Source organism: Xyrauchen texanus, chromosome 12, assembly GCF_025860055.1.
Source record: "Xyrauchen texanus isolate HMW12.3.18 chromosome 12, RBS_HiC_50CHRs, whole genome shotgun sequence".
Lineage (NCBI taxonomy): Eukaryota > Metazoa > Chordata > Actinopteri > Cypriniformes > Catostomidae > Xyrauchen > Xyrauchen texanus.
The window spans coordinates 42341746-42356831 of NC_068287.1; the positions used below are offsets into that span (position 1 = coordinate 42341746).

The 15086-nt window shown below is 37.6% G+C and overlaps 1 protein-coding gene across 4 annotated transcripts in view; it reads left to right on the forward strand.

Moving 5' to 3' along the window:
* The first annotated feature begins 645 nt into the window (after window positions 1-645).
* The window catches only part of LOC127653167 (SUN domain-containing protein 1-like), a 41108-nt gene continuing 26667 nt past the window's right edge, over window positions 646-15086 (forward strand). For 2 of the 4 annotated variants that reach the window (XM_052139735.1, XM_052139738.1), the window contains exons 1-2: window positions 1707-1940; window positions 6714-6808. In XM_052139735.1, the coding sequence (XP_051995695.1) occupies window positions 1929-1940; window positions 6714-6808 (107 nt within the window). In that variant the 5' untranslated portion in view covers window positions 1707-1928. Of the gene's footprint in view, window positions 875-1706; window positions 1941-6713; window positions 6809-15086 lie in introns of those variants that run through there. The other 2 variants (XM_052139736.1, XM_052139737.1) reach the window with 2 other exon arrangements.

Below are 15086 nucleotides of genomic sequence, written 5' to 3' on the forward strand. Positions count from 1 at the left end.
CCATTTTTCCACATTATTAATGTCCTGACTATAAATTGTGATCAGTTGAATGCCACTTTGGTGAATAAAAGTACCAATTTATTTCCATAAGAGGAAAATCTGTACATTATTCCAAACTATATATTATGCCAATATATATATATATATATATATATATATATATATATATATATATATATATATATATACATATATATATTAGTTCATACATTTTATATCTAGCAAATATAAATAATTAAATGTATATTATTAACATTATCTTTTTTTTTTTTTTGGTATTTGGTAACTAAAATAAGCAAAACCTGGAACGGCGTAAATTTCACAATATTACAAAATATTCATATGAAGACATAATTTCGTCATAGTAAAATGAAAAAAAGTTGCAACTGACAGGAGGGGTAAAAAAATAAGTAATTAATAAAAAGAAATAATAAAAAAAAAGATCAAATAAACAGAGAAATAAATGACTTGTAAGGCCTACATAAGATTGGGTAGTATAAACAACAACAAAAAAACAATCCAAGACTGTTTTCCAGTAGCGTAAAGACCGTCATGCGCTGCAGCTGTTGTGGGCGTGGTTTCCACCCATGGGCGTGGCTCTCCTCTCATCGCTCACTGCTCAAACAAGCTGATTCGTGTTTCCTCGTGGAGATGTCGTTGAACTAGACCCACATTATAACTTAAGACAGTCAGTGATCACAGCTGAGAGTTTACCTGTTCTTACAGAAATCACGGAGTCGTCGATTCCCGAGTTAAATATATTTGAATTGTTTGTATTTGAAGGATATCGATTGGTCACTTGCAGTGGACTTAGACAACTGACGCCGCCCGGTTTTTTCTTTTTTTTTTTGCAGAAGTAACTCAGGAAGAAAAAGTAAGTAATGAGTAATTGCTGACTTAATATAGTTGTCTAATACTATCTTCCCGGATTAAATACTGTGCATTGTTATCTAAATAAGGGATGTAACATAAAATGAAACACAAAAATATGTCAACATACGTTAAAGCTGAACTCAGTTTATTCATCAGGGTCTTCTTCATACATTAGTCTAAACCTTGGGTTCAGGCTGTCACGTTTGTAAAGTATTGAATCCTACTCTATCTGAAAGACAATTAACGTAAGTTGATATTACAACTGTGTTTACCAACATTAGATTAGTTTCTTAAATAGCTATTTTGTTCTCCAAATAGAAGTGAATCTGTGATGTTGGCAATAGTTTCACGTTAGGCGGTAAATTCAAGTTAACTCCACCCTGTGCGTAAATTATTCACGTCGTTTGTGCAGTACTCTCAGTGACCACTAGATGGTGATGTTGCCTTGTGTATTTTCGCCTTTAAATCGTGATTTTTCAAGTACATAGTTTGTGACCGACTAAAGTAATTTAAGTCAAAGTTTAAAGTGTTATTAGTTACTAAATTTGGCGTGAGAGTGACGGTACTTTGTCTATTTAAAACGTCCGTTATTTCTTCGGAACAGGATCGCACTAAGGTGAATCTGCCGACCGTTTAACAGATGGCCGCATCCGAATCATAATATAGCCAAGGCTTTGTGACGTAAATCTGGAAGGCGGTACCTTGTATTTCCACCAATTGATTCAAAGTATCCCGCTTGATTGACAGTTGAAGAGCCTGGAAAGTGGGCGTGACGCTCTCGCGACTTTATCCTTCTGGCTTTGCTCTATTATGGAAGCCATTTTGGGATTCTAGTGAGTCAGAGTCGTAACTTTTGTCTCTTCCCACAAAGATTTTGGAACCTTTTAGCTGCTTTTGGATCTGTTTAAAAAAAAAAAATTCATGTAGACAATTATTAATTTTTTTAAATTCTTTATATACCAGTCAATATGGGGCTCACATTTTGCGCATCCTTGGATTTGATTGTTATTTCTCAACTGGACTACCTTCAAAACAACATTAGATTATAGACACTGATGGTCAAACTGGCAAGTGATGGCATGTTTGTTTGTTTATGTAGAAGATAACAATCTATTATTATTTTAGATTATTATACAGTCATTGGTGGACAGTCAGTGAAGCTCATTTCTTTCCAAACTCTTGACAGGCAAAGGCAACACGGTGCTGGATTACTGTCTTGCATGCAATCAGGACTTTGTTTGTATATTATAATGCATTATATGTTCTGGACTTGTGTAATCCCGGGATGTAAACATTATTAAAGTGTGCAGGAAAAAATTTACGCATTTAAAATACTTTAAATTGCACTAGTACAATGTTGCAATCCAAGGCTGTTTCTCAAAACCTAGTGAGCTGCCTACCTAGACAGCACTTTTAGGCAGTGTGGATTAGGGATGTTATGGAATCACGGTTTTACGGTATACCGTGGTTTTAAAGAGACCGTTATCAAACCGTTGACATTTATCATTCACGGTAATGCATTCATGGTTTGGACTGCAACTAAAGATTATTTTGATAACTAATCTAACGATTATTCGATGATTATTGCAATTATTCATCATTAGCTCTTAACTGAATTTTCAGCTTGTTCCTTGATTTAAAAGGTTGTATTAAACATGATTACTAACAATAAACATGACTCAATCATCTTTAAAAAATACCGCTAAATGACATTCGCTGAATTAAATGAAAAAAAAAAACAACAACTTTTTATTAAGTTTGAGTTAAAAAAAAAAAAATCACAAAAAAAAACATTTTCTCTTGTTTTCCCATTTGAAAATCCTTAAAACAAGATACATTTACTTGTGAAGCAACATAAGATATTTAGACTTGCTTTAAGATAATGTGTCTTAAATAGAAGTGTATGTGTTTTTTCACTTGTTTATAATTCTGCCAGTGCAGTAAAGACAAAATAAAATTATATTCAATATTTATTCTTTGAAAGCAAGTCTAAATATCTTATATGCTGCTTCCCAGGTAAATGTGTCATGTTTTAAGGATTGTTAGATATTTAATATTATATTCAACATTCTCGGATAACAATTTTTTCTTTTGCAGTATAGCTGCTAAAGTAAATGTACGTTGTTTTAAAGGAGTATTAGATTTATATTTATAACGGAAAAACCAAAAACAAATCAAAAACGTATTTTGTTTCATTATATAATGGGGCGAAGACTTCCTCTCTCACCTATTTGTTCACTTATTCTCACCTTTTTGTAACTCTCTCTATTGTTAATCGGCGTATCGTGAAGAAAATCGTCAGATAAGATACACATTGCTACGCATACCCCGATCAGCCACAACATTAAAACCACCATTAATGTTGTGTGGGTCCCCCACATGCTACCAAAACAGCGCCAACCTGCATGATATTCTTCTCATCACAATTGTACAGAGGAGTTATCTGAGTTACTGTAGGCTTTGTCTGTTCAAACTAGAGGGCGACCGATAACTAAGTTGGGAAGACAAGCCGATAACCGATTAATCGGCCGATAGTTTTTAAAAGAGATACTGAATGACAAAACAAAATTTCAAGTAAAATAATGCTGAACTTTATTACAAAAATAAAAAAGTACTGACTGAGCCATGAAAATGTTTTGTACTTTTTTAAATTAAATAAATGTATAAATATTAATATATGAACTATATTAATAAATATTAAAGTAAATAAAAGATATACATCCAATTGAACTGCTGGATGGTTGTGCTTGAGATGACTCCACATGTTGGTTGCATTAACCAACCAACTGTGCGTTTCCTGGTGACACTTCAGTAAAATCATGCAGATGCGGGTCAGGTGCTTCAGTTAATGTTCACATCAACCATCAGAATGGGAAAAAAATTTTGATCTCAGTGATATGGAGCGTGGCATGATTGTTAGTGCCAGAAGAGTTGGAGTATTTATGTAACTGCTGATCTTCTGGGAATTTCACACACAAAAGTCTGTAGAATTTACTCAGAATGGTGCCAAAAACAAAAAAAACATCCAGTGAGCGGCAGATCTGTGGATGGAAGCGGCTTGTTGATGAGAGAGGTCAACAGAGAATGGTCAGACTGGTTCGAACTGACAACGTCTACGATAACTCTGATAACCACTCTGTACAATTGTAGTGAGAAGAATATCATCTCAATGCTATTCTGAGATGCAGGTTGGCGCTGTTTTGGTGGCAAGAGCGGGACCTACACAATATTAGGCAGGTGGTTTTAATGTTGTGGCTAATGTGTATATATTATGATTCACTATGTCACAAGCAATCGCGTTCTAATCTAACTGCAGCAAGGGATGAGCGTCTCCGTGAGAGATTTTGCATCAGCCTGATGCCGTTTCAATCTTTCAACCTTAGATCGGGTCGTTCCACGTGGCGCTGACCACACAGAGAAATGACAGTTTTAGAGTTTGTACTTATTTACATGACCTGCTTCCTAATTATTCGAACTTTAATAAAGGATGCATTAAATATATAATTTAAAGTTTCTTTTAAAGTCGCTTGACATGAAAGTTTTGCTTTAGCGGAACAGCAGCTCCGGATTATTTCACTAGAGTGATTCTGTATTTTATTTGTTTTGTAAATATTCGTACTTTGCGATCTGCAGTCCATCTAGACTTTAAGATGTGTCTTCTTCCTCTCCTCAATCAGGCGCAGGCTGCGGTGTTCCTCGTGCGTCATCACTCTTTAGTAGAGTTTGACGTGATCACGTTACATTAAATGAGATCAAAAAACCTATTTTACGAAATTATTTAAATTACGCCAACTAATCGTTTCAGTCCTAGTGCCCAGTAAAGCGTGTTGATTCAAATTGTTCAGAACGTATCTATGATTCCCTCAAAGACTAGCCTATCTATGTAGGAAGCACACTTTAAGTTTTGAAACGCAACCCATGTTGCAATCTCAAATGTTGCAGAAGGGTCTAATATGAGACTTAAAATCTGAAGAGTTGTGTGTCTCATGTTTATAAATGGAAATCCATGCAAATGTCCATGAAGCCGTGAATCTGAAGGCTGTGTTCTGCACAAAGAAAATGAGCTTCTGGTGTTCACCATTGACTTGTTTTGTTGGTATATTAGTGGCAACGTTTGGAACGTAGCTGTGCTTGTTTGAACTTGTGGAATGTGAGTTTTATGTGGAAAAAGAATGTTTCCATTTTCTCTTATTGTTCAGCCTTTCTCTCGGGTATTGTAGATGATCATTTTGGCCTGGTCCTTTGTGTTTTGGAGAAAGAACACTGCTTTATACCAGCATTTAGAGAGTTGATAAACAAAATAATCAGGGTCAAATTCTGATATTTATCCACAGATTTAGTGCAGCTGCTTTGTGAGCGGTCAAGACTAATATCAGAACCCTTTTGGATCAAGTACCCAAATCTTCAGTTCGTTCAAATCTCGAATGGGTCTGTTTTATAAGCATTTAGGAAAAAGTCAGACTCTTGTTTAAACTGACTTTTCATCTGTACTTGCTAATGTGTTCTTTAATCTCTTGGATTAAAGTTAAAGTCTACATTTGTTAGGCTATGCCTGGCTTGAGGAACGTTTTTGGTCTTGTTATAGCCTGCCGGTCTACAGATTACAACACACAGCAATGCATTAGAGAATGAATTACATGAAAACAAATCAAACCAGACTGTTCGGAATAATATGCATTCAAAATAGTTTAATTTTTTAATTCTGTTAAAAATTACACAATTCTATTTTATGAAATTGAAATGCATAAATCTCTTAGTTTTATACATTTTTGTTAAATTGCACCATTCCATTCGATAGATTTGTTATAAAATGTAAAATGCGTAAAAATGTATTTGACTTCGTTTTTTATTTTTATATATATTTAATTTAGTTTAAAATACACTATATTATTTAAAGGATTGAAATGCGTAAATCTTTAAATTCTTTGTTTTATTAATGAAATTGTTAATTACATGGTTCAATTAGATGAAATTAAAATGCGTATATAAATTTGTTTTTGTTGAATATATCAAATTTTGTAAAAATATTCATTGAACCATTTTTATTAATTTTAATGTCATAAAATTTTATAAAAATGTCTTATTAATTTAATTTAATGGTTCAATTAAATTTTGTTATGAAAATAAGTGTAAATTGTTTAATTTTAATTTATTTAGTGCAATCAGGAAATATTTAATATGATGTACAATTATCTGGTTTACTATATTCCCACAGTACTGGACCACCTGGATTATAATTATAATTGAACCCCTTATAATTGTGATTTACAGGCTTGAATTTCAGGCTAATTGTTGGCCTTTATGAGAGCATAACAAAACAGTGTTCTAGTTGTCTATGTAAAGCGCATCAATTGAAACAATAAATTGAAAATGTCACCACCGTGGTGTTTAATTTAGTAGCTATGTTTTATCTACAAGCCCTGGTTAATTTCTGACCCTGGTCATGCCAGACAGATATGTTGATTTAAGAGATGTAGGTGTGGTCTGTCACTTTTCCTGTTTGATTGACGGAGCATCTTCATGCTAGACATTTACACCTTGAAACGCACAGTTTACTCTGAAAGAGTAATAGTGTTAAGTGAGTACTAGTTTTAAGTGAGCGCTATCTCCATGTTTAATACACCGTATCAGACAAAACAACATTCTTTTTGGTTGCTTATCAAGATTCCTCCCAGAGGCAGGCTGAATTGGTGTGTGTGTGTGTGTGTGTGTGTGCTCTTCACACATAGTATGCATGCTTTTATGGGTGTGGTTTTAATGTTTAAGGGCACACCCGTCACACGTTAGTTGCTGGTGTGGCATTAGAAGTCTATATTTCTTTTTTGGTTTGATTTTCACAGCGTGCTCAACGAATTGCGATGGATTTTTCACGTCTGCACACGTATACTCCTCCGCACTGTACTCCGGATAACACTGGCTATACTTATTCACTCAGGTGAGATCACAAGAATGAAGAAATGATTACTAGGTGGAACTAGAGTTCTGTTACGAACCTCAAATTCATTCTTTCTCTTGGTAGCATGTCTATATGTGGTCCCCGTATATTACAATTGCAAACAAAAATGAAAGATCTTGAACATCATTGGCTTATATCAATTCTACCTATGTTGGCTAAATGGACAAAAAATTGTGCTAGCCAATGTTATGAAATTTACCTCTACTGACATTCAACAAATGAGGGAATTTGCCCTGTATTAGGATTTCCGTGGCGGGTTAAACCTTTTTTTTTTTTTTTTTTTTTGGTCAAGTCATGCGAGTTTGTAAGAATACTGTTTACATTTAAAACTAAGCCTGCCGAGATGACCTAATACGTCCTTATTTGTCCACTTTTTTTATTTTGAGTTTTAGTTTCAGTCCTTATTAGCGGTTATGTTTGGGAGTGTTTTTTAATTTTTATTTTTTTATTGGCCGTCATGTGCCAAGAAGAATAGTTGGATGACAGTCTGCAGGTGTGGCTTTACAGATGTCTCCTTTCACAATGTTTTTGACCTCAGGCAAGTTATGAGGTTGCATAGAATAAACGCCAGGTAATGTGAATTTGAACATTTAATACCCTATAATTTAAACTGAATTTTAGATGGTTAAGACGGTGAGGTACACTATTGAAATATTTTCAAGAGTTTACATTTAGAAGTGACATGAATGCATATGGGAAAGTGTATATTTTAGATGTGGTGAAATTAAGGTTTGCCCCTCACACAATACTAATGTTTTAGGTGGAATAACCCTGATTTTCTAGGTTTCAAGGAGCTTCTTGGCATGCTTCTACCATTCTTTCACATTGCTGTTTGGTGACTTTATGCCACTTCTGGTGCACTAATTCAAGCAGATCGGCTTTTTTTTATGGCTTGTGACCATCCATCTTCCTCTTGATCACATTCCAGAGGTTTTCAATGGGGTTCAGGTCTGGAGATTTGGCTTTGGGCTTTCTTCACAAAGATGAATCTGCCTGATTCCAGCCTTGCTGAAGCACCCCCAGATCATCACTGATCCTCAACCTGGTGATCAAGAGGATGACGGATGGACGCAAGCCATCAAACAAAGCCGAGCTGCTTGAATTTTTGCACCAGGAGTGGCATAAAGTCACCCAACAGCAATGTGAAAGACTGGTAGAGGGCATGCCAAGATCTCATGAAAGCTGTGATTTGAAAATCAGGATTATTCCACCAAAGATTGACTTCTGAACTCTTGAGTTAAAACATTAGTATTGTGTTGTTTAAAATGAACAGCCCTGGCTCTGTAAATGGGACAAAAATGAAGTGGATTGGACCGATCCACACAACACTACTCCAGCCAATCAGCAACAAGGGGTGGTTGTTGCACGTGCACAGAATGGGGGGTGGGGGCAGAGCGAGAGGGAAATTCTCTAGAAGAGCAACGGCAAATCTGGCTGATACGAACTTTCTATACTCCGAGGACAAATGGCTGAGAAACAGACCAAGGGAAAAAGGTCAAACGAGTATAAACTAAAAAAAGGTTTATAAGTCGAAGGCTAGGAGCTGCGTCAACATCGGCGAGGCTTTTCAGTGGTGGAAAGACCTCCAAGACGGGTGCAGCAGAAGGGTGGTTTACATAAATGTAGCTGTTGTAATGTTAGATTTAGTAGCAGGAGAGTTGTGAGTGTCTGGAGCTGATGTGCATAAAACCGAATCTCGTGCATGAGTTTGGGGGGGGGCAAAGCTTCCAAAAATGCACTGAAGGGAGGAGTGTGTTTGTTTTGGCAGCGGAGTTCAAATATCAACAGTCTTTCTCAGGAATCGCTGAGTGCAACATTAAATGTTGGTATATCCAATATTACATCTTTGTCATGAAACCCTTTATTCCAGGTATAGATGTAAATGCTCCGCAGGAAACCACACTTCCGGGTTCTTTCAAGCAGCAGATTTCAGTGGTGGAACTGGGCAGCGCTCTAGTTTTAATCATCTTTTAAGCTCTACATAGTGTAATAATGTCTGTTAATGATAATGAAAGTTATTATAAAGGAATATCTATGGTTTGCAGTGAGGAAATTAAGTGGGTTATTTTCTGAAATATCGTGTCAACTAGTAACACGCTTCTACAGCCTAAGAATTTGTGATCGGAGTTTGCGTGATTTCTTTTTAAAAAAACAAAACAAAGTTAATATCCACCAAAAGCTGCTGCGGGGGTCAACGGTGTCTAATAGAGCAGATAAAATAACAATGATATTGACCCATGAAATATCATTTATGTCAAATCTAGAGTTTTCCCTGATTCAACAATCCGGTGAGAATTTAAAGATGCCCTAATTTCCAATAATCTGTGGAAAACTGGGTGTTTGAAGCCCACAAACGGTAATTTTTGGACCTTTTCAGCGCAATTTGAGCGAAGCGTCCATAGACTGCAGTTCTTTTCTGGTTTATTTGTAAACAGTAACTTCATATATTGGCTGTAACTTTACACAGATAAGGCTAGTAAGTGATTTTATCACACTAAAATCGTGTTAACATTTATGTTTACACTTTGTTGCTATTAATTTCTAACAGTGTGTATTTGAAGGTTTATGGACTGGCCCCATTCACTTCCACTGTAAGTGCCTCACTGTAACCACGACTTTGGCATTATGCCACAAATGCTGTTAATTGTGCTGTGTTCAATACAGTTAATAAGCTCATTACGTTTTTGAGCATTTTTAATCACCATCTACTTTTTTTAATAGGTTTATGTATACAAGTTAAAACAATGTTTTCATATCTATAGAATATTTTTCAATAAATTTGAGGTCATGGCTGCATACATGTATAATCTAAGAAAAGGAGATGATGGGCAGTATATTAGTATGTGTGTGTCTAATTTTGCTGCACTTCACATAAAAAATAAGTGATCAGCTCTTTGCCATTGATACACATGGAGCACACGTAACTTGAATCATGTGGTTAGTGTGTAAGCGGTGTCTTCTCAAATTCATTTTCTGTTAAAGCTTAAACTGGCATTTTTCTGTGCAGTCACTGCCTCTTCTATGAGTTGCACGAATGTCCTGATCTAAGGGGAGAGATTGAAACTGCACCCGACTGATGCACACTCTGTCGCGGGGATGCTCGTCCCTCGAGCACGCACACTTGAGGCAGCTGGATTATAACGTGATGGCTCGTGACTTATTGAATCATAATATATTTAACTGTGCATTTCTTATCGTGAAGAAAATTGGCAATATGCAGATTTCTTAATAAGAGTTTATTTTTTTGTGAGTTAAGGTGGATTGAAGTGAACGGAAAGATGAGAGAGGAAGTCTTCGCCCCGTTATACACTGCAACAAAATAAGTTTTTGATTTCGCTTTTTTTTTTTTTGCCTTAGAGGTTACCAAAGCGCTTTACACTGTGTCCCAATCACTCATTCACACTCATACACCAATGGCGGCAGAGCTGCCATGCAAGGTGCTAGCCTACCATTGGGAGCAATTTGGGGTTCAGTGTCTTGCCCAAGGACACTTCGGCATGTGGAGTCGTGTGGGTCCGGAATCGAACCGCCAACCCGCTCTACCAACTGAGCCACAGCCGTCCCAAGCAGTTTATGGTTTAAATGAATTTGTGATCTGTCATCAGTAGGGTCAGGCTCTTTCAGTATGTCTTCTCTCTTACAAAGTTCAGTTCAGTCCCATTGGCTGCTGTGCTGGGTTTGTTCAGCAGTACTTGTGAGTGCACACTGTAGTAAGTGTATAGTAGGTTGCATGACTGTGTGGTCTCTAGGCTGAAAGCATAGTAAAAAGCAATGGGATCGTGTGATGAACGGTTGAGCCATCTGTTGCTGGCACTCAGAGTGACATGATGAATTCAAGTAACTCAGCGTGTGATAGACAGGGAAGACTTGCAAACAAAGTCATTGTGTAAGCTCTGCATAGAAAGGAACACAGTGAGACTAGAGCAAAGGCATGGTGAGCTGTGAATGCCATTGGAAGACTAAAGTTTTCTGCTACTGGTTTCCTAGTAAATGTTTGAATGAGAGTAAAAGGGGCAATCTAAATGCCCATTTTAATGCTCTTTACATAGAATACAGTTTGCAAGGGGAAAAAACCTAGTAAGTCAGTAACTAACTATGCTGTTGACGTGTTAGACCTGAAAAATTGACAATGCTAAAGAAAGCATTAGTGGCATAAACTGGATGCAAATTAAATTTTAAGAGAATGAATAGGGTGATTTTTAAATATACTTGACTGGTTCAAACATAAGAGTGGTTAAGTAGTAACACTACTATGTTAATGGTTTTTATTTCTTTTTGGCATGCCCATGCACTGCAATTAAAGGTAGACAGATGTATCTGTTTTACAGATTAATATTTGCATTGTTAAAGCAGCATGAACTGTTATTTATTTGCCGAAACCAATTTTTACTTTAATTTGGTGCTTGTCGAGTGTTAATTTGGATTTTGGAATTCTGTTTCAATCATGATAATTAAGCGACTAGTCTTAACTTGTCACTTATTTTTTTGTTTTGATTCTTTTGTAGACTGATATTATAAGCAGGTAATGTTTTACAGTTTGTTGCATGCAGTAATTTTCTGTTTCATTGGTTTGTTGCATAATAAACCTTAATGCAATGTGTTTTGAGCTCATGTAAATTTGGGTGCAAATTAGATGTGCTCTCAAACGCACTATATGCTTGAGCTGTAACTTGATTTGTATTGTCAAAGCAGCTTGTTTAAAACTGGTTTAGGAAGAACCAAGAAAGAACAGTCTTAATATAGCTGCTACTGATTGTAACTACAGGGATTTGGTGTAATATTAGGCAAGATCGTAGAAGATTTGCATGTTCGAAATGCAGGGAAAAGAATCCTTCATGTAAGGAATATTTGTAAAGGAATACGTATGAATGGTTGGACTCGGTTCCTTTGCATTTTCACGGTGTGTGTGTGTGTGTGTGTGTGTGTGTGTGTGTGTGTGTTGAATGCACTAACATCACATCAACAGTGTTTGTGTTAAGCATTAGCTGAGCTCTAACAGGAAGTGATATTGCTGGATTTGAATAACCACAGTGCTTAGTTTTCCCTTATCAGAGTGCCGAACTATCTCTTTCCTCAGCTTGAGCACAGTTTCAGAGGTTTCTAGATAAAGGAAAACATGACAAAGTCCAGTGTATACATGTACAGTGAGGGGAAAAATTATTTGATCCCCTGCTGATATTGTACGTTTGCCCACTGACAAACAAATGATCAGTCTATCATTTTAATGGTATGTTAATTTGAACAGTGAGAGACCAAATAACAAAAAAAATCCAGAAAATTGCATGTTATAAATTGAATTGCATTTTAATGAGGGAAATAAGTATTCGACCCCTCTGCACATGACTGTACTTGGTGGCAAAACCCTTGTTGGCAATCACAGAGGTCAGACGTTTCTTGTAGTTGGCCACCAGGTTTGCACACATCTCAGGAGGGATTTTTGTCCCACTCCTCTTTGCAGATCTTCAAGTCATTAAGGTTTCGAGGCTGACGTTTGGCAACTCGAACCTTCAGCTCCCTCCACAGAGTTTCTATGGGATTAAGGTCTGGAGACTGGCTAGGCCACTCCAGGACCTTAATGTGCTTCTTCTTGAGCCATTCTTTTGTTCCCTTGGCAGTGTGTTTTGGGTCATTGTCATGCTGGAATACCCATCCACGACACATTTTCAATGCCCTGGCTGAGGGAAGGAGGTTCTCACCCAAGAATTGACAGTACATGGTCCTGTCCATGCGGTGATGTTGTCCTGTCCCCTTAGCAGAAAAACACCCCCAAAGCATAATGTTTCCACCTCCATGTTTGACGGTGTTCTTGAGGTTATTGGCAGCATTCCTCCTCCTCCAAACATGGCGAGTTGAGTTGATGCCAAAGAGCTCGATTTTGGTCTCATCTGACCACAACACTTTCAACCAGTTCTCCACTGAATCATTCAGATGTTCATTGGCAAATTTCAGACGGGCCTGGACATGTGCTTTCTTGAGCAGGGGGACCTTGCGGGTGCTGTAGGATTTCAGTCCTTCACGGCGTAGTGTTACCAATTGTTTTCTTGGTGACTATGGTCCCAGCTGCCTTGATCATTGACCAGATCCTCCCGTGTAGTTCTGGGCTGATTCCTCACCGTTCTCATGATCATTGCAAATCCACGTGGCGAGATCTTTCATGGAGACCCAGACCGAGGGAGATTGACAGTTCTTTTGTGTTTGTTCCATCTGCCAATAATCGCACCAACTGTTGTCACCTTCTCACCAAGCTGCTTGGCGATGGTCTTGTAGCCCATTCCAGCCTTGTGTAGATCTACAATCTTGTCCCTGACATCCTTGGACAGCTCTTTGGTCTTGGCCATGATGAAGAGTTTGGCATCTGATTGATTCATTGCTTCTGTGAACAGGTGTCTTTTATACAGGTAACATGCTGAGATTAGGAGCACTCCCTTTAAGAGTGTGCTCCTAATCTCAGCTCATTACCTGTATAAGACACCTGGGAGCCAGAAATCTGAGTGAGAGGGGTCAAATACTTATTTCCCTCATTAAAATGCAATTCAATTTAAAATATTTTTGACATGTGATTTTTCTGGATTTTTTTGTTGTTGTTGTTGTTCTGTCTCTCACACTTCAAATTAACCTACCATTAAAATTATAGACTGATCATTTCTTTGTCTGTGGGCAAATGTACAAAATCAGCAGTGGATCAAATACTGCTTTGAATATACTTCACTAATTTGGATTGCAAACTCTTAACTAAAATAGAGCAGTGTCTGGTTTAAACCCTTCAGTAGTGTCTCTCAAACCTTGAAGTCTTCAGACTGAGCTCAGACACTCGTGAGCCGTGACGTTCTTAATCTCACTGTTGGTTCGCTGTGTTCTTGCTAATCTCATTTTCTCCTGTCAGGCGTGTATCTCATTGTTTGTAACTGAGACTGATTCTGAGGAGGTGTTTGTACTGTATATCTACTATCTGGTGAAAAAAGGGTGCTAATGAATTTTTATTGTGACCAGCTGTTACTACCAACAGTAGAGAGCAACGAGACATTTTGGTCACCTGGTCTCTAGGGCTGGGCGATTTTTACAATGTAATCAGCTATCGACAATATCTTACAAAGGTCACTGTGCCGATTGCGACAGTTGACAGACGATGATTGACAATATCGGTAAGTGGCAAAACCATGGATCTGGGAAGTCTGCAAATATATTAAAATGTAAATAAAGCCCAGGGTGTGAAACTAGCACCCGCCACTTGCAAAATGCGATAAGGCTGAATCCAGTTTGCAAGCTTTTCATCCAAATGTTATTCATACACTGGTTATTTTGCTCATCTACCTGCAGCAGGCTGGCAATCTTGTAAGATGTCTCTTAGTGACATTTAAGAAATTATAATAGTCACATGCTTGAAGAACCGCACTTTTTTATTATATTTTTAACATAACATAAAGGGGTCTGGGTAGCTCAGCGAATATTGACGCTGACTACCACCCCTGGAGTCGCTAGTTCGAACCCAGGGCATGCTGAGTGGCTCCAGCCAGATCTCCTAAGCATCCAAATTGGCCCAGTTGCTAGGGAGGTTAGAGTCACATGGGTTCACATCATTGTCTCGATTAGGGGTTCTCTGCTCGTCAGTGTGTGTGGTAAGTTGTGCGTGGTTTGTGGAGGGTAGCATGAGCCTGCACATGCTGGGAGACTCTGCGGTGTCATGCACAACAAGCCACGTCATGAGATGTGCTAGCTGACTATCTTGGAAGTGGAGACAAATGAGACTTGTCCTCTGTCTCCCGGATTGATGCACGTAACCGTGCCACCACGAGGACATAAGTAATTGGAATTGGGCATTCCAAATTGGGAGAAAGTGAATAATAATAAAAGAAAGAACATGCAAACGAAAAGCCGTCAATGCTTGTGTCTGATTCACTGTTCAGAGGCGTGCAGCATGAAGAGCCTGTTTTGTGGAACAAGCGCTTGTAAAGAGTTTTCTTTCATTGGTCTGTAAACCGTTTACAAGAATGATGTTGTCAATGAGAATGCTGCAAATGATCTCCAAGCATCTCAGGAGGTGCTGTGAGTTTAGTTCACTTTACTGCGAATGCCAGATGAATCCAGTTCACCACACTTGGGTCAATTGTCCATGTCAAGCATTCATTGAAAAACGTCAATAGCACTTTTTTTGTCCATAAAAGTGATCAATCTTGGAAATATTTATATATATTCTCCATTTGTATACATGAGCTCTCGCCTGAAAGATTTACCATTCGTCATCGTTCTTCAACAAACT